We start from the raw sequence: 20,476 nt of genomic DNA, 5'->3' as shown, positions 1-20,476 counted from the left end.
ATGCATCCTGCTGAAGTTATGTCAGTTAATCTGATCACAGAAAATTCACCAGGCTCAGTGCCTACTGTACCACAGATGGATGGGAAAGCCTGGCTCAGTGCCAACTGTATCATGGGCGGATGGACAAGCCTGGTTCAGTACCGACTATATCATGGGCGGATGGAAAAGCCCAAACTACCAAACTTGTGCTGGCAAGAATAAATCTCAGCTATAATGTTTTGATGTCCAGCATAAGACCTGGCAGGTTGTGATTCTGGTGTTAAAACTTTTGGGTAAAGGTCACAGTGATATAAACAAAAAATGCTTATTTGGTCATTTTAATAAAGGTATATTAGAAGGCTTTTAAGTTTGCAGGCATTCCATGGTTATTCATTTTTCTTTCCTGGAATCTTGAATGCATGATGTAAATGTATGAAAGGGACTTCCTCTCCTGCTAAATGTCATCCAACGCAGTGACCGAATGTTATCTTCACTTTAAAGCCCTATGACCCCAAAGCTGCAAACAAAGAATTGTGAATTTAGCGAACAAATGATTGTGTTAGTAACAAAAAAAAATTTTGAAGATCAAATTTGCCTAGATGTTGATTTTTTTTTTCATTAATAACATACAATATTTACATATCCCATTTAATTCTGCAGAAAGCAAAATGTTACATTGTCCTAATATTAAAGTTTATTCTGTAACCTCTGCTCGCTGTCTGGCATTTTCCCTGACATATGTATAACTTGAGTTATAATATATAATTTATATACCCTATGGAGTTTATATAATTTTGTATGTATTAACTATATGGTATTGTTTCTTCTCCAGTCGAGCACATGAACGCCCCCCACCCCATCCACATCGTATGCATCCTAACTATGGCCATGGACATCATATTCATGTTCCTCAGACAATGTCCTCACATCCTCGACAACTACCGGAGAGGCCAACCTGGTCAGTGGAGAATCTTTCTGTTTAATTTGTGCCTGCAACCATTTTATGCTCTAGTTTCTGAGCTACACGGAGTAGCAGAGCCCAAGGTTTTATTCCTGTGCTATGGTGTGATTTCATTGTTAAATTATTGAAGAGCATCTATTCTGTGATGCCAACAAAAGTTTTGAGTGACTTTAGAAATTAGTGAGCAATAATAATCGCATTATTAGCTAAACATCTTCTACAGAGATGAAAAAAAGGGGCTCATCCCAAATGTTAACCTGGGTTTTCAAATGCTAACAGCCAACATTTTCTGTTTGTATTATAAACATTTTCTCTGCTAGTTATAGCATCTGATACACAGCATCATTGAATATGCTCTTAAATCTTATTGCAGCGCTGAAATAAAAATTTGGACTTTGATGAGTATAAAATAATTTCACGGTCAAAGAAATGTTATAAATTGCTTATTTGTCATTTTAACAGAAAATTGTTTGTTCTGCATGCCAAAAAATAAATTTAAAATCAATAAATTTTGATTTATTAGCCTTGTATAAGGCCATTGATTTGGAGTTTACACAGAAAATTGGATTAAATCGCAGGTCCCCAAAACATTGGTGTTAACCTTGGAATCCCATTTAATAAAAACTGAATTTGAGTTACTCAGTCACTACAGACTAGTGGTCCTGGTCAGGTGATCTTACTCATGATATCTTTGGGTTCTTTCTGTTAGCTATTAATTGCTTTTGCTAAACATTGTGTGACACTGTTACTTTGTAGCTATGAATAATTGAGGGGACAAGTATAGTAGTGCAGATTTAACACTGTTGAGTGAAGAATTAACAAACTTTTTTTTTAACTATTGCAGGGATCTGGGCATTGAACCAGGGGTGACTACAGCACCATATCCACCAGGCCACCTTCACCCTCACTTGGCTCATTACCACCCACCACCACCACCTCGACTTCACCATTTCCCAATTGGAGCATTACCATTTATGGTGAGCAAAAAAAGTGGATAATATTTCATAATTAAATGGTCCTAAATGTGATCAGAAATCATGTTTATGACAATTGCCTTTTCAAATGGTCACTTCTTCAACACTGGAATATTTAAAAGATCATTGTCATAAGCTTAAATCCACCTGACTTGATAGAATCCAGTATGGCAGACTGACTCTCTGATGTATTTTAATAGTTTCATGTATATGTTTATGTATGTAGTTTACAATGTAAATTATTTACAAATAGTATAGTCAAAAATGCGGCAGGCTTGCCACGTTACTATAATCACTCGCCTCTTTTAATTTGGGGGGTGGGGGGAAGAAGGTGTTGTGCACTGATGCTTTCACTACAGACTTTTGTACTGAAAACAGCTATAAAACCTATTAGCAGATCACAGCAGCAGGAAAAAGCACTGTACCAGCTTTAAAAAAGAAGTAAATTCCACATTATACTTTCAATATAAAACTGTCCCCAATTTCTACCATAATTTTTTGAAGAATTTAGTAGTCTATCTTCTATATGTTAGGAGACGTCATCCATTCAACAAGACATTTCCTCTTGCACGTAGAAACTACGTTTCAGGTTTCTGCTTGGCCCAGAATCACTCAAATAACTTGTTACAGTAGTTGCCTGGGAGTACCAATTGGATGTTTTCAGACTGATCTGAAGTGCTGTCTTCCATATCACTGAACAAAGATACTGCAAACCATGATCCATCTTGGCCTCCTCCCGATATCCCCAGCATCACAGAAGCCAGTCTTCAACCAATTCGATTCACTCCACGTGATATCAAGAAATGACTGAGTGCACTGCACCACAGCAAAGGCTATGGGCCCTGACAACATCCCAGCTGTAGTGCTGAAGACTTGTGCTCCAGAACTAGCCGCGTCTGTAGCCAAGCTGTTCCAGTATAGCTACAACACTAGCATCTACCCGACAATGTGGAAAATTGCCCAGGTATGTCCTGTCCACCGAAAGCAGGATAAATCCAATCCGGCCAATTACCGCCCCATCAATCTACTCTCAATCATCAGCAAAGTGATGGAAGGTATTGTCGACGGTGCTATCAAGCGGCACTTACTCACCAATAACCTGCTCACCGATGCTCAGTTTGGGTTCTGCCAGGACCACTCGACTCCAGACCTCATTACAGCCTTGGCCCAAACATGGAGAAAAGAGCTGAATTCCAGAGGTGAGGTGAGAGTGACTGCCCTTGACATCAAGGCAGCATTTGACCGAGTGTGGCACCAAGGAGCCCTCGTAAAATTAAAGTCAATGTGAATCAGGGGGAAAAGACTCCAGTGGCTGGAGTCATACCTAGCACAAAGGAAGAAAGTAGTTGTTGGAGGCCAATCATCTCAGCCCTAGGACATTGCTACAGGAGTTCCTCAGGGCAATGTCCTCTGCCCAACCATCTTCAGCTGCTTCATCAATGACCTTCCCTCCATCATAAGGTCAGAAATGGGGATGTTCGTTGACGATTGCACAGTGTTCAGTTCCATTCGCAACCCCTCAGATAATGAAGCAGTCCGTGCCCGCATGCAGCATGACCGGGACAACATCCAGGCTCGGGCTGATAAGTGGCAAGTAACATTCGCCCCAGACAAGTGCCAGGCAATGACCATCTCCAACAAGAGAGAGTCTAACCATCTCTTGACGTTCAACGGCAGCATTGCCATCGCCGAATCCCCCACCATCAACATCCTGGGGGTCACCATTGACCAGAAACTTAACTGGACCAGCCACATAAATACTGTGGCTACAAGAGCAGGTCAGAGGCTGGGTATTCTGCGGCGAGTGACCCACCTCCTGACTCCCCAAAGCCTTTCCACCATCTACAAGGCACAAGTCAGGAATATGATGGAATACTCTCCACTTGCCTGGATGAGTACAGCTCCAACAACATTCAAGAAGCTCGACACCATCCAGGGCAAAGCAACCCGCTTGATTGGCACCCCATCCACCACCCTAAACATTCACTCCCTTCACTACCGGCGCACTGTGGCTGCAGTGTGTACCATCTACAAGATGCGCTGCAGCAACTCACCAAGGCTTCTTCAACAGCACCTCCCAAACCCGCGACCTCTACCACCTAGAAGGACAGGGCAGCAGGCACATGGGTACAACACCACCTGCACGTTCCCCTCCAAGTCTCACACCATCCCAACTTGGAAATATATTGCTGTTCCTTCATCGCTGGGTCAAAATCCTGGAACTCCCTACCTAACAGCACTGTGGGAGAACCTTCACCACACGGACTGCAGTGGTTCAAGAAGGCGGCTCACCACCACCTTCTCAAGGGCAATTAGGGATGGGCAATAAATGCTGGCCTTGCCTGCGACGCCCACATCCCATGAGCGAATATTTTTTAAAAAACGTACTTCAGCTACTACCTGAACAGATGTCAGTGGAGCACCTGTGAGTGCGAATGGAGACTTGAAAGTGGTTGGTCTCTGTGGGAAATCTCTTCATGAATGAACTCTCCTTTTTTAATTACAGAATGGCACAATTTTTCCCTTTAGTATCGGAGGATTTCAATACCAAAATGAAAATACTGGATTTTATGCAGAGCACAATTTTAAATGGGAGGTATTCTGGTTCTGTAGCTCTGTAATTCTGTTTTATTAATTAGAAGCATAGAAAAGATACAGCACGGAAGGAGGCTATTCGGCCCATTGAGTCCACGCCAGCACTATGCAAGAGCAATCCAGCTAGTTCTACTCCCCCGCCCTATCCCCGTAGCTCTACAATTTTTTTCCTTTCAAGTACTTATCCAGTTCCCTTTCGAAAGTCACGATTGAATCTGCCTCCACCACCCCCCAGCAGTGCGTTCCAGATCCTAACCACTGGCTGTGTTTAAAAAAAAAGGTTTTCCTCATGTCACGTTTGGTACTTTTGCCAAACACCTTAAATCTATGTCCTCTGGTCCTTGACCCTTCCGCCAATGGGAACAATTTCTCTCTATCTACTTTGTTTAGACCCTTCATGATTTTGAATACCCCTCAAATCTCCTCGCAACCGTTTCTGTTCCAAGGAGAACAACCCCAGCTTCTGCAGTTTATCCACGTAACTAAAGTCCCTCATCCCTGGAATCATTCTAGTAAATCTCTTCTGCACCCTTTCTAAGGTCTTCATATCTTTCCTAAAGTGCGGTGTCCAGAACTGGACACAATACTCCAGTTGTGGCCGAACCAGTGTTTTATAAAGGTTCATCATGACTTCCATACTTTTGTACTCTTTGTCTTAATTTATAAAGCCCAGGATCCCATATGCTTTTTTAACCGCTTTCTCAACCTGCCCTGCCACCTTCAATGATTTGTGCACATATACACCCAGATTTCTCTGTTCTTGTACTCTTTTTAGAGTTGTGCCCTCTAGCTTATTTTGCCTATCCTCGTTCTTCCTACCGAAATGTATCACTTTGCATTTTTCTGCGTTAAATTTCATCTGCCATGTGTCCACCCGTGCCACAACCTGTCTATATCCTCTTTAAGTCTATCACTATCCTCCTCACTGTTTACTCCCCTTCCAAGTTTTGTGTCATTTGCAAATTTTGAAATTGTGCCTTGTACACCCAAGTCCAAGTCATTAATGTATATCAAGAAAAGCAGTGGTCCCAGCACTGACCCCTGGGGAACACCACTGTACACCTCCCTCTAGTCCGAAAAATAACCGTTTACCACTACTCTCTGTTTCCTGTTACTTAGCCATTTCTGTATCCATGTTGCTACTGCCCCCTTTATTCTATGGGCCGCAATCTTGATGATATGCCTACCATGCGGCATTTTATCAAACGCCTTTTGAAAGTCCATATACACCACGTCAACTGCATTGCCCTCATCTACCCTCTCTGTTACCTCATCAAAAAACTCTATCAAGTTAGTTAAACACAATTTGCCTTCAACAAATCCATACTGGCTTTCCTTAATCAATCCACACTCGTCCAAATGACTGTTAGTTCTGTCCAGGATTATCGTTTCTAAAAGTTTCCCCACCACTGAAGTTAAACTGACTGGCCCATTGTTGCTGGGTTTATTCTTTAAACCCTTTTTTGAACAAGGATGTAACATTTGCAATTCTCCAGTCCTCTGGCACCACCCCCCGTATCTACTGATGTTTGGAAGATTATGGCTCGAACCTCCGCAATTTCCTTCCTTACTTCTTTCAGCAACCTAGGATGCATCCCATCCGGACCGGGTGACTTATCTACTTGATAAGTCTAGTAGCTAGCCTTTCACGTACCTCTTCTTTATCAATTTTTAGCCCATCCAGTATCTCAACTATATCTTCCTTTACAGAAACTCTGGCAGCATCTTCTTCCTTGGCATCAGAATTACAACAACTTGCATTTATATAGCGCCTTTAACATATTAAAACGTCCCAAGGCGCTTCACAGGAGCGTTATCAAACAAAAATTTGACATCGAGCCACATAAAGAGATATTAGGAAAGGAGGTAGGTTTTAAGGAGGATAGAGGGGCGGAGAGGTTTAGGGTGGGTATTCCAGAACTTAGGGCCTAGGCAGCTGAAATCACGGCCGTTAGTGATGGGACGATGGAAATTGGGCATGCCCAAGAGGCCAGAATTGGAGGAGCGAAGATATCTGAGGGTTGTAGGGCTGAAGGAGGTTATGGAGCTCGGAAGGGGCGAGGCCATGGAGGGATTTGAACACAAAGATGAGAATTGTAAATTCGAGGTGTCATTGGACCAGGAGCCAACGTTGGTCAGCAAGCGTAGGGTTGATGGGTGAACGGGACTTGGTGTGAGTTCGGATACAGGCAGCAGAGTTTTGGATGAGCTGATGTTTGTGGTAGGTGGAAGGCTGGTTCGGAGAGCATTGAAATAATTGAGTCTGGAGGTAACAAAGCCATGGATGAAGGTTTCAGCAGCTGATGGGCTGAAGCAGGGGCGGAGACGGGCGACATGACTGAGATGGAAGTGGTCGATCTTGGTGATGGAGAGCATATGGGGTTGGAAGCTCAGCTTGGGGTCAAATAGAATGCCTAGGTTGTGAACAGTCTGGTTCAGCCTCAGACAGAGGCCAGGGAGGTCGAGAAAACAGAAATTTACTAAGTTGCTAGGTGATGAGCTACTGTTGAATGCATCAGTTTTAACTTCGGGTACTAACTGAACATTTTATTGTTTTACATTTCTATATTAAGTACAGATTGCCCAGTTGAACTAGAAATCTGTATGAAATCCAGAACTAAATTTCAATCTCAACAGCCAAATGGCTTAATGAGAGCTGTTTCTTACAGCCATTTAATAGCAGTGATAGAATGAAAAAGATCATGATGATCGAATGGGTGTTAAAACTGGTAGAAACAATGAGATAAACTGTACCTTCTAGCTTTTCCTTTTATGTGCTCTTTACCAGCCAAAAAGGGAAAGTTAAATATTATTTGAAAATTCTTCTGTTGCTCTTAAAGCCTTGTTAATAATCTTTCAGCAAAAGAACCTGGTGAAATTAAGTTGACTAGGTAGGAATTAGTTCACCCACTGAGTTGGAGTTAGTTCAAAAAAGAAGCAGCTGAACTCTTTGGCATAGCATTTGTTCAAAGGGGCCAGAACTAAGCAAGGAGTTAAGTTAAATATAATTTTCAACACATGCAGATAAGGCACACAATTTTCAAAACTTGAAGTGTCGTTTAATCTTTGTTTCTGATTTTAAAACTTAAGATTAATTACATACATAGGATACTAATACTTCTGTTCTAACACTATTGATCTGTAAATCAGACATTTGAAATCTGGCCACGTCAGTGAAACGAGCTGTGCGGTTTCAGTGTTCTGCTTCATTTCCTATGGTTTCTACTCCCCATAGCTGGATTAACATCCTGGCCATTACTTGACTAATTAAGTGACTTAAGCTGCTTGGGAGCTACAAAATGAATATTATTGCAGGCGAAACAAAAACAGAAAATGCTGGAAACACACATCAGGTCAGTCAGCTACTGTGGAGAGAATAAACAAGTTAACGTTTTAGATGTGAACCCTTCTGTAAAATATGTTTAAGAAAGTTCATAGTGATTAAACATTTAGTATATTTTAAATCTTTTTTCCACACTCTACACTAAATTTTCAAGAGGCAGTGTCACCATTGGAAAGTTATTAATGCAACTTTTCAACTGTATTTATCAGGACACATCACAAAATTGCCATGGCAAAAATGACAAATGTAAACAGCCTATAGCAATTTTCATGTATGAAAACTTCTCAGGACCCTTGATGAAAAGGAGGAAAATAAGGCATGAGAAATTTGAAGGAGTTTTTTGAGCCTTTTGAAAGAAATGGGAGAAGTATTGAGGTTGTGTGGCTTAGGGAGAGTGTTTTAGAAACCATGGGCATATTAACTGAAGGCTTGGTCACAGCTGGTAGAGTGAAAGGAAAGGGGGCCAAGCAGTAAGGCAGCCCTTGAGTAGCAGAAGGTGCGGATTAGAGGAAATCAAGTAGGGAAAGCAAGGGCTGTGGAGGAATTTGAAAATGAGGACTAAGACCATGAAATTGATATGCTGGAGGACTGGGAGTCTTGAAACTTGGCAAGAACAGATGGGATTGCACAATCTAATCTGAGAAATGTTACCCAGTGTGACAAAATTGTGACACATTAACAGTGTGCACTAGACATAAGACTTTTAATATATTACTAGTCAGTTGGTGATTACAAGTTTTCATATACAAGATGTTACAAATATACATCAATGACGGACAGGTAAAGACCTTCTGGTCCATCCAGCCCGTCCCACACATTGTGATATATATATATATATTGTAATACCTTGTGTATCACACTCCAGCCAACCCAAAAACCATGTGATCTCCTAGGAGAGGCAGAAATACAGAGAGAAGCTTTTGTCAATTTGGGGAAAATAATCTGAGAGATTCCTCTCCAACCCCCCAAGGCGATTGAAACTGGTCCAGGAGATCGCTGTAGCCTTGATAGTTCTATGCAGTACCTACCTTTTGTACGAGATGATCTCCACCCCAGGCAAAAACAGGTCTAGCGCTCGCTTGAAGGAATTCAGCATATCAGTGTCCAGAGCATGAGCCAGCTGCCTGTTCCAGAGATCCAGTATTCTCTGGGAAAAGAACCACCTCCTGACATCTAACCTTGATCTGGCCTTATACAACTTAAAATTGTGACCCCTGGTTCTCCCTAACCAATTTAATTGGAACAAACTGTCAACTCGAACACAATCTATTCCCTTCATCACCTTATAAAACTCAATCAGATTACCCCTAATTCTACGCTTCTCCAGTGTAGAGTCCCAGCTCTTTTATCCTGTCTTGATAATTAAGATGCTTTAAACTGGGAATTAATCTCTGGCCCACCTCTGCACCCTTTCCTCAGCCTCAGTATCACCCACCATGTGAGGAGACCAAAACTGGACACATTATTCTAACTGAGGCCTGACCAAAGTCTTGTAGAAGGACAAAATAGTATGCATTGTCCTATAGACGCACCCAACACCCTATTCGCTCCAGCTATCACCTCACAGCTTTGCTCATGAACCTTCAGAGATCTTTGCACTAGAATGCCCGGATCTCTTTATTTCTCTTTAATGCATTCACCCTGCCCACATGCATAACACTACACTTTTCCAAGTTAAACATCATTTAAACATCACCAGTCATGAGCCCAATCCCCCAACACATCAAGATCCGCATGAAGCAGTCGAGCATCGTCTACAGTTCTGACAATCACACAGATCTTGGTATCATTTGCAAACTTGCAGATCGTGCCCCCAACACCTACACATAGATCATTAATAAAAATAGTAAATAAAAACGGTCCCAACGGATCCTTGCGGGACACCACTGGTGATCGGTCTCCAAGCAGATCTAAATCCATCTATAACTACTTTCTGCCTACAGCCTTCCAGCCAGGGCTCAATCCAGCTCAGTATATTACCACTAATATCAGAGGCTTCGATCTTGTAGAAAAGCCTCTTGTGTGGTATCTTGTCAAAAGCTTTTTGGAAGCCTAAGTTGACACTGTGTACTGGGCTTCCCTCATCCAGCTTGGTAACTTCTTCAAAAAGTACAGTCAAATTTGTAAGACGTGATCTTTTTTTGAAGCCGTATTGGCTGTCCCTAATGTGCCCCTCTCTAGGTAATCATACATTGCATTCCTGATGATTCCCTCAAGCATCTTTCCTATTACTAATGTCAAACTAATGTTGACGAGTTGTGAGAGAGACTACAGATATTCGCTGCACAACGCCCACCTACTGGCCAGAAGCTGCAATTAGATCATTACAGGCAACTGTTTACATACAGAATTTCCATTTCAAGTGTTTATGTGGACACTTTCAATGTGAAATGTTGCCATAAAAGCGTGACCTTAGAAAGTTGGACAGGAATTGCATGCATACACAATGTTTTAATAATATATATGGATAGATCTTTGCAGACTTGATCTAAGATGGGAGTTTCAGTACTAATGTAATATATTTTAGCTCAGCTGCCTAAGATTTTTTTTTCTTGCACAGGCTGTACCTCCAGACATGGCAGGCTACCCTCACATCCGCTACATTTCCTCAAGGTTGGAAGGAAGGTTTCCAGGCCTCAGAGCCACCTATGAGGTTGGTACTATGACCAGGAAATGTAACTGCTTGAAATTATAGTGGTGATAAATCTTGCTCTTTTATGTAAAAAAAAGAACGTGAGCATGTAAAAATGAAAATGTGTATGCCAAAGGTATTATTTTTCATTCATAGGATTTGCTGCATTTAGAAGAACGACTGGGTAATGTTAATCGAGGTGCCTCACAGGGTACAATTGAGAGATGCACATACCCACACAAATATAAAAAGGTACAAGTACTATCTTATTACTTCAAATTCATTTCCAATTTATATTATAGAAATAATTTTAATCTGTTTTTACACTTTATAAATCATCATGTGTTAAGCAAATCAGTTCAAATTAATTATGCAAATGTTTTGTGTGATCGCTATGGTTAAACCACCTGACAAACTTAAATTTGTGGTAACAAGGCGATAACTGACTTACAGAGGAAACTGCAGTATAAACAGGAAGAAGAGGATGACACTGAGGAGAAATGTACTATCTGTCTGTCTATTCTAGAAGAAGGAGAAGATGTTAGGTGAGATGGTTTTCTAGGTATTCTCTTTGCTGTTTGGATAAATATAAGAAAAGAATGTAGGAAGTAAACATTTCAAAGAGTCTAGAAACTTTTTCATACTGTTATTTGACTCCTTTCTAAAATGATTGCCAAAAAATCTCAATTAACTGTCAAACTAACTTTGTAATGCAAAAGGTAATATTTTGCAGAGTCTTTCTAGTTAATGAACTGTGTTGTGTAAATTGGCCCCTGGGTCGCACTCCACCTCTCAGGTGTCAATAACCATGTTCTTCTGTCTCTGATCTTTGAAAGCAGTCAATGTTTGAACCGTAAAGAAAAATGCATTTGGAAAATTATTAAGTCTCTGATAAAGGAGTTTGCAGCATCTATAAGCCCATAATCTCTGTGCATACGATTGTCTTCCTGTAAAGAAATGTGTCTGTTGTGATTGCTGAAACACAGAGCTATGTTGGGGCTTGAGCTGATTAGTTTGTGTCTGCTTTTGCTGTAGTGGTCATCATTTGTTAAAGTTTCAAATTCTTGGGGAAAAGTAATGCATACCATCATGAATAATATGATGTTTTTTATTTATCATCCCTATCAAATTGTAATTTTTTAATTCTATCACACAAGGGGATTTGTATTATCTATATCCCTTATCAAAAATCAAACCATTAAAATTTGTTAAACTTTTTTGCTGAAAATGCTGACAAGCCTTATTTTGGGAAATAGTTAGGAGGATTCTTCAGTCCATAACTATGGAGAAGCTGAATAAATATAGTTGAAGCCATGTGATTTCTGGGTTATGACTATGTTAATTCAGCCTTTTCACCAATCGAGCAAGGTTACTCCCTATTTATTAAGATGCCATCTTAAGTAGACAAAATAATGTTTTAAATACAGATTTAACTGACATTGAAAGGTAATACTAATGCTGAGTCACACTTTTGGACAAATATCTAAGAATATATATCAAAATAAAACTTATACAATGCTTTTTGCACCTTCACACAGACGCCTTCCCTGCATGCACCTCTTCCATCAAGTGTGTGTGGACCAGTGGCTGACTACCAACAAGAAATGCCCCATCTGCAGAGTGGACATTGAGGCTCAGCTGTCTGCAGATAGTTGACATCTTATTCAGTAACTCTCCTCAGTACTGCAGTCAACCAAAGATGGCATGAATAACCTGCGCAGATTCAAAAGCATTGAACCTAGAGTGCGGCTACGCCACATAGTACAATTTATGCTAGGCCTACAATGATATTTCAGTATAGAGTTTAAATTTTAATGTATTTATGAAGCTTTTTTATGTGGCTTTTTATGTTTTTCCAAGTCATTTTATTTTGCATGGTTCCTTGGATTGCATTTCTTTGCACATAACGGGCTTTATGTCCTCAGACTTGCAGGCAAGATTAGCTGCTCTAGATAGAAATAAAGTCATTTTCATGATGCCTTGCTTTACTGGAATAGAATATGTCATCAGTCACTAACCCTGGACTTTAATTTAAACATTTATATTAGATTGTGTATATAGATTGTGATCTGTTCATTAAGGAGGAATATCAAGACATTCCGTGATTAGGAAAACAGCTGCTGTATTGTAGAAACTCATCATCAGACAGCAAACAACCAATCAATGGGATCCCATCCCAACCAATTGCCATTGCAAGAATTATATATCCAACCATATAAACTGTAGGTTTTTAATAAAAATCCATTCTTGTTTGGCACAGTGGTAGATGTAATTTTTAAGAATGTCAATATTCTACAAGACTAATGGGTTCACAAATTTTTATTTCATTGTTTTCTTTCACTTTTGTTTTTGATTTATTTTGGTTTTTCCTTTTATTTACAAATTTAGCTGTTTGGCTGCCATTAAACAGCTCTAACAAACACTAATGTTATCTAAATTAGCTGTATTGCGTATACTTGCACATCTGATGATTTGTAATGGTGAGCTAGTCAGATTGTAGAACAAGGTTCTGTATGAAGTCATCAATAAGCACGTCTAGGTAATGTATTTGAAGGCAGATTGCAGAATTATGGCTGTTAAAGATTCAGGTGAAGTGTTGGAATGCAGTACTAATGGCAGGTATCCATGCATTCACAGATTTGTAAAGGTCCCTGGATGCATTTTTCAGGGGGACTTAGTTTTAAAGTTAATAAAGATAGTTAACTCCATGTGTGGCTGTTTTTCTCTTGAATTAAGTGTTTCTCCAATTCAACAAATGTTTTTTCCACTGCATCAAATATATCACATTTTATTAGAAACCACTGTTGACGGTTGTTTCTGATTACATTCTGTTTTACTTCTGGTCTATAGCTTATTAATGGCTGAGAAAGGAAAGGGATGCTGGGAATTTATTTTTATACAGCAACAATGATATGTAAGCATCAAAAACCTGACCAACACTAGGCCTGTGTAGTGTGTGATCAGACATCTGCCATTTTAAAACACCAAATTGCTGATGTTTTGTCTGGATAAGGAGAATTCATCTGTCAGGACTTAACTACAAGACCTATGGGCATTAAAATTATGCTGCATGAATATTAGAATACAAACGCTTAACGTGAGATTTTGTTCTGTTCTATTTTAATAAAGGTATTCAACTATTTAAAATAAGTAGGTTAACAACTCCATTAAGATAAAGGACAAGGGGATTTCATAGTGATGGGTTAAGCATTCATATATTCATATTCTCACATTGTAATTTCAAGGCCATAATGATGTAATTAGCGTTACACCCAGTACAAACCAAAAAACATAAATGCCGTGAAATGAATGAACACACAGGCAAGCGTAATCTTTATTGCTTTGTTTTATGTCGATTCCCTGAAAATTAAATTAGTCATCAGAATGCTGTAGTGTCAATTTAATCCTACCCAGATACTGTTTTCCCCTTAGGTGGGCATGCAGTACAGCTGGCAAACCTTTTTGTGGATGCTATCAATGTTGCTAATTAGCATTCTGCCAGGAGGCATGCTTAAACCATGTAGGTTCGTGTTCCTTCACTTTCATCCACCGAGCAAATCAGAGAAACTAGTTTGCTACAGGGTACTTGTGTGAAATGTCATTCGATGATGAGATTCAGACTGGGATCTCCCAGCTAAGGATCCTGTGCTCTTAATATTGAAGCTGTTGGTCCTCTTTCAGAGATTCTTTATTATTTTGGAGCCAATGGGTACATTTACCTGTATGTATGGTTATCAAATCCAGGCCCATCATAGTGTCTGGATTTTAGAAAATCTCCTGTAGCAGCACATATTTTAGCTGATATGGCAGTCATGGATCACTTGCTGAAGAACTTGTGCCTTTCATTATCCAAGTGAGTGGTACCCTGTGCTTCACTGTACTTGATTCCAAAATTCCCCAATTAAACATAATTCAATGCCTGATAATGTGGGGATAGCCCCTTCTTAATCTTTTCTCTTAACTCTACTTCAAAAGTGTTTTTGATACACTGTGGTGCATCAAAAGTGGTAAAGAAAAACCTTTATAAATAAAGCTCCTTAAGCAAAAGGCAGCTATTGTACCGAGTCATACAAACCAGAAAGATCCCAGGTTCCCTGAGAAAAGTACACAAGGAAAAGTTTCAGAAAGAGTAGCAATTCAAAGATTATTGTGTTATTGTTAATGTATTATTTTTTCAAATTGTTCCCGGTCGCTCTTCCAACATTGGTAAAGGCACCACCTGGTGTAGCAGGAAGCTGCACAGACCAAAGGGTTCTGGGTTTGATTCCTGAACTGTGTTGAGCTAGTTGATCTTACCTAGGGCAGCATTTGAGCTGCTACAGTTGGCTACAACACCCTGGACTAGGGAATGAAAGAAAATTACCAAGGATCTCTGCTTCTGATGGTGATCCAGTAGCCTTTGCTGGAAAGTGCACACAAGTGGATAATATGAGAGTAGAGGATTGAGCTCAATTGTGATTCTCTCCATGGTAAAATAGCCCACTGACATTCACTGTGTTGAATCACACATAGAAAAGTGCCCATGTAGTGAGGTATAGGAAGGCTCCCAATATCTGTGAAACCATATCCCGGCAAGTCACTACCTTCAGGAGAAGGGAGAGAAAATTGAGGGGAGCAAAATTGTTCTATATTCAAAGGTAGTGAAGTGCTAGGACACTTTTATTTACCAACATTTTCTATTCTCTATTCTCACTTTCCTACACTGCATTGAAGTTTTGCATATAATGCATTTTTTGCTCATCAAGAAGATGGCACTAATGGCACTAATAAATGACTCTTACCAAAATTTGCATCTCTGAGAAAGTACACAAGGTAAACATTTTGCTGATGGCTTGTTGAAATGCACATGACAAGTACTATTTTCTGGTTGTTATTTGATCCAATGGTTCCTTTTCTCTTTAAACCTTGAGCTTGAAAGAAGTAGTTATAGCTGGGATAATGTTGGCTTCTCTGTTACAAACACGAACAAGTCTTCATAAACACACTGAAGCTATAGCAAACATTCATGACAAGCCCCACAGCTTTTTTCCTGTACTGCACCATCCTAATTAAGTACAGTTTTCTTTTTCTACACACTGGATTATTGGCTAATGGATGGTGTGGTACCTGTTTAATATAGCAGTAGCTTTTACCTATCAGAAGTATTAGATGTTTTGTTAACTGAAATATTACCATTTTCACATATGACAAGTGGTGATCTTGGTTTTAATTTTTAAGATGGACAGTGAGTGCAATCAGTTTTATTTTATACTTGCTGTAAAGATGTCTATGAAGAAAAAAATGTTTTTCTTGAAATACAATCCCTGACATGTTCTTGAGTGAATAAGAAAATATTTTGAAAGAAAAGTGTTATATTGGCATTGCTATAAACCAAGCAATTTTCACTCTCAATTTAAATTTTGCTACATTTTTATGATAGGTTTCCTATAAATTTAAACTTACTGCATTTAAATTTTAAACATTATCCACCCAATATGAAGTGTAAACTTACCAGATCACTGTACAAAGTGCAAATTTGCAAGTCAATGCCTTAATGGATAGTGTGGTAACTGGACAAGCAGTCGGAAACTTACCAGTACTGCCTGCTGATAAGCTGCACAGTTTTAGCCAGTTAAACTCCCAAAAGAATCAGTTGAGATTCCTATAACTTTATTGGATTTTGCTAACTTTGGTTACAAAGCTCTTAAGCCATGCATGTCAGACACTCGCAGATCCAAAAAACTGATCTGACTGCGGTACATGGGGGTCATAAATGCTATACTACAGCAATTGCCTGTATGGTGAATAAAATATGTCTCGAACTTCGCTCAATTAAATTATTTTGTGCAGAAGTGTTGATTACTTTGTGCTAATCTTTCCCAACTTATAAGTGGTAACAGCATGGTATAATTCTAATATAATAATCTACCTTCCAAGCTGCATAATAATGGTATGAGTGAGTAAAAAAGAAAAGAAAGAACTTGCATTTATTTGCCTTTGCCTTTTACTACCTCAGGATGTCCCAAAGTGCTTTACAGCCAATAAAATACTTTTGAAGTGCAGTCACTGTTGTAACAATGGGAAATACAGCAGCCAACTTGTGCACAGCAAGGTCCCACAAACAGCAATGAGATAATGACCAGATAATCTGTTTTTAGTGATATTGATTGAGGGATAAATACTGCCCAGGAGAACTCTCCTGCCCTTCATGAGATCTTTTACATCCACGAGAGAGGGAAGACAGGGCCTCACTTTAATCTCTCATCCAAAAAACAGCAACTTTGACAGTGCAGCACTTCCTCAGTGTTGCACTGAAGTGTCAGCCTAGATTATGTGCTCAAGTCTCTGGAGCTCACTACCTTTGGAGTGAGGCTTGAACTCTCATCCTTCTGACTCAGGCGAGAGTGCTACCAATGAACCAAAGCTGACACATTAGTAATAAAGTGCAAAAACGAGCTGGGACTGCTACCATTAGATGCTTTTGAGTCATTATTCTCTTTGGACACTCATTAATCAGTTAACAGGACTTCCGCTATCAAAAATATCAAGAACATTTCTAGTTCATAAGCATTTATTAATAGCAATCTGAAAGCTAGTGATATTAATATTATGGTATTTTGAAACAAATCGTTAGGGAGACTAGATTGATGCACTGAGTTAATGTACTGTCTTGTCAGCATTGGGACCTGGGTTTGAATCCAATTCACCCATGTAAGATAAAAGTCTCTCTCTGCTGGCTGTAATGGTTCTATATGAAATGAGTTCAGACAGTGTCAACCCAGTTCTCCAATTTGGCACTAAATTAGTAGTCTCAATCAGAGCAGCATGATCGGTGCAGTAAGATCACTCCTCTGACGTTGTGGTTGAGTTAGATCTGGGGACTACTCTGGACAGATCTTCACTCTATATCTGGCTGTATTATACTTTATCTGGGAGTGCTTAATTCTCATGTTGGGAGCAACATGTGGGAAAGCACTTCATTCCATTCCTTGTAAAAAAAAAATTGCCAAAAAAAGTGACAATAATATGAACTATAATTTTTTTTTTAGAAGAACTTTTGAGAAGGAGAAATATTTTGTCCACCTATTACTATGTTTGGTTTTCAAATCAAGATACTGAGGATTCCACACAGGTAATAAACACCACTTAGGGGCAGGATGCCAAGGATGATGGTGTTGCTGGAGTTTAACGAGCTGAAACCACATAAACAACCACATAAACTACCACATACACACAGCACTGACTGGCTAGCTTCTTGCTTCTTGTTCAGCCATAACCACCTACTCAGTAGTGGGAAGAATTCTAGCTTCCAGTGATCGGACTACCTCTCCAGCACCTATAGTGAGTAAGACTGGGTGATCAGTCATCAACAGTGCTATTAAATACTGCGAACGTGCCTGGTTCAGGTATCGGATTACAAAGTCTGCCACAGAAGGTTGACTTCTTTCAATCTTTCATCACCAGGCGTGTCATCCTGTAACTACCTTGACCCCACAGCAGGGGTGGACTGGCCGTATGAGAAATTGGGAGTTTTCCCCGCATATGCCCGTAAATTGTTCTCTAGCACTACATTCTCAGCACCCCCTTTTTCTGTGAGAATCCCAAAGAATTCTGCCCCCTTTCGGAGAAGCCAGTCCACCCTGCCCCACCCCCTCTCCTGCAGGACAATGGTCAATAGTGTCAGTTTTGGCTCAGTAATAGCACTCTCTCCTCTGAGACAGAAGGCCATGGATTACAGCACTTGAGCACATAATCCAGGCTGGCACTTTAGTGCAGTACTGATGGAATGCTGCACTGTCAGTGGGTGCAGCCTTTCGAATGAGACATTAAACTGAGGCCCCATCTGCTGGTGTCCTGGCCAATATTTATCCCTCAGCCAATGTCACTGAAACAGATGATCAGGTCATTATCTCACTGTTGATTGTGGGACCTTGCTGTGTGCAAATTGATTGCCATGTTTCCCTGCATTACAACAGTGACTATACTTCAAAGATACTTAACTGGATGTGAAGCACTTTGGGATCCCATGAAAGGCACCATACAAATGCAATTCCTACATTACAACAGTGACTACACTAAAAAAAAAAGTACTTAATTGGCTGTAAAGTACTTTGGGACGTCCTGTGTTCCTGAAAAGCGCTATGTAAATGTTTGTTCTTAGTTATTTCTTTAGATGGTCAATAGATATGTGGATTTAAGCCCATTCTAGGCCAACAGCAGGTACCAGGAACTTCTCACAAGTGATTTGGTGAGCAGCACAACTCAACATATGTTGTTTGAGTGCATTGCCATTATCCTGACCACAGCATAGACACACACCATACCCCATTGACTAGTGGATCCACCATAAGAACATAAGAAATTGGATCAGGAGTAGGCCAAATGGCCCCTCAAGCTTGCTCCGCCATTCACTAAGATCATGGTTGATCTTCTACTTCAACTCCACTTTCCCACCCTATCCCCATATCCATTGATTCCCTTGGTGTCCAAGAATCTAATCGATCTCAATTTTGAATATACTCGACGATTGAGCATCCGCAGCCCTCGGGTAAGAGTGAAGAAATTTTTCCTCATCTCTGTCCTAAATGGCCGACCCTGTATCCTGAGACTATGACCTCTACTTCTAGACTCTCCAGTCAGGGAAAACAGCCTCTCAGCATCTACCTGTTGGAGATGCACAGTTCAGCAGCACCTGTTGCTTCTTTGCAACCCAAGCATGGTAAGCACTGAACTCTAGATATGAGGGCATAGTCTCAGACTGGGCCCCCGGTAAGTATCATCCAAAGTCTTGAATTTCCTCCTCAGCTATAAAATAGGTATCCACCTATAGCATGTGGTAGAATAGCTTGCAACTTGCCAGCCACCTTGATATTCTAGACACCTAGCTCCAACCAGGCTTAGTGATCAACTTCTGCTTAATCCAGGTTCCCAATTAGGAGCTTGGGACAAAATGTGCCTGCTATAATGCTGATAGTGAGAGGTCAGTATAGGTTGGTTCTATATATTTTTCTTATCATACTGGGACGCTTGCAATAGTTGAGTGATATGAATTCAAACTTACACCAAATAATAAAGCTGTAGGGTTTCTAACACTAGGTTAATATTCCCAACACATTACAGCAAACTATTAAAGGTTGTACTTTTTGGAGGAAAAAATGACTTCACATAGGTTAAATCACTTTAGAGAACTTTGTTTTTTTTTAAATGGAAACATTGCACTTTTAATAAACTGAAACTAACTAAATAATTGAGAAAAAAAATCAAATTTGTTACTTGTAAAAAAAGTGAACTAATTCTGTAGAATTTTTTTAAAATAGTTTAGCAGATTAATAAAAACATCATGATTCTACATTTGATTTTTAATTCTCCAGACACATCCAATGCAAGAGGTGTATTCTGTCCACGGGATAGCTCGCTGATGTATGAGTTCTCACGGCACTCTTTATTTGCCATATAAGGTTATGCTGCAAATTCAGTCCAACAGCTGTTCCAAAGCAAACCATGCACAGCAGAGAACTGAGCACGAAAGAAGACGTGTTGCCTTGACAACGTCACAGGCACCAATCAACACACTGAAAAATGGGTTACAACCAATCGATAAGAACGGCCCTTCTAGGAGGTAACGGCAACATCCTGTCATCGTTTGATTTTATTTGGTCTGATAACGCTCCTGTGAAGTGCCTTGGGACGTTTTACTACGTTAAAGGCGCTATATAAATGCAAGTTGTTGATGATCTGGGATCACTGATGAGAATAAGCAACACAAACGTTGTCTGATTTTTCCCTCCATAATCTAGGAGCACTGAATTGTAGCATCCTGACTGCTGCCCAGGCTGAAGTCAGTTGCTTCAGCAAAGGGGGTGGGAATGAAACTTGGAACTTTCCTGGTCTATACGATTCAGCTGCTTACTGTCTTAACCAGATGAGTCATTGGAGGAGCTCCTTATACAGAAGCACGAAGGTTTTGCTATAAACACTGGAAAATTTACTGAACGACAATCAGCACTTGATAA

The 20,476-nt window shown here is 40.0% G+C and overlaps 1 protein-coding gene across 4 annotated transcripts in view; it reads left to right on the top strand.

The window, feature by feature from the left end:
* Positions 1 to 13,192, top strand: part of rnf111 (ring finger protein 111) — a 128,854-nt gene extending 115,662 nt beyond the window's left edge. For 3 of the 4 annotated variants that reach the window (XM_067971497.1, XM_067971496.1, XM_067971498.1), the window contains exons 9-14: positions 812 to 937; positions 1,785 to 1,917; positions 10,413 to 10,505; positions 10,641 to 10,736; positions 10,920 to 11,029; positions 12,023 to 13,192. In XM_067971497.1, the coding sequence (XP_067827598.1) occupies positions 812 to 937; positions 1,785 to 1,917; positions 10,413 to 10,505; positions 10,641 to 10,736; positions 10,920 to 11,029; positions 12,023 to 12,140 (676 nt within the window). In that variant the 3' untranslated portion in view covers positions 12,141 to 13,192. The remainder of the gene's footprint in view (positions 1 to 811; positions 938 to 1,784; positions 1,918 to 10,412; positions 10,506 to 10,640; positions 10,737 to 10,919; positions 11,030 to 12,022) is intronic. The other variant, XM_067971499.1, reaches the window with a different exon arrangement.
* The last annotated feature ends 7,284 nt before the right edge of the window (positions 13,193 to 20,476 follow it).

Source organism: Heptranchias perlo, chromosome 34 (genome assembly GCF_035084215.1).
Source record: "Heptranchias perlo isolate sHepPer1 chromosome 34, sHepPer1.hap1, whole genome shotgun sequence".
Lineage (NCBI taxonomy): Eukaryota > Metazoa > Chordata > Chondrichthyes > Hexanchiformes > Hexanchidae > Heptranchias > Heptranchias perlo.
This window is presented reverse-complemented; position numbering and strand designations above follow the sequence as displayed.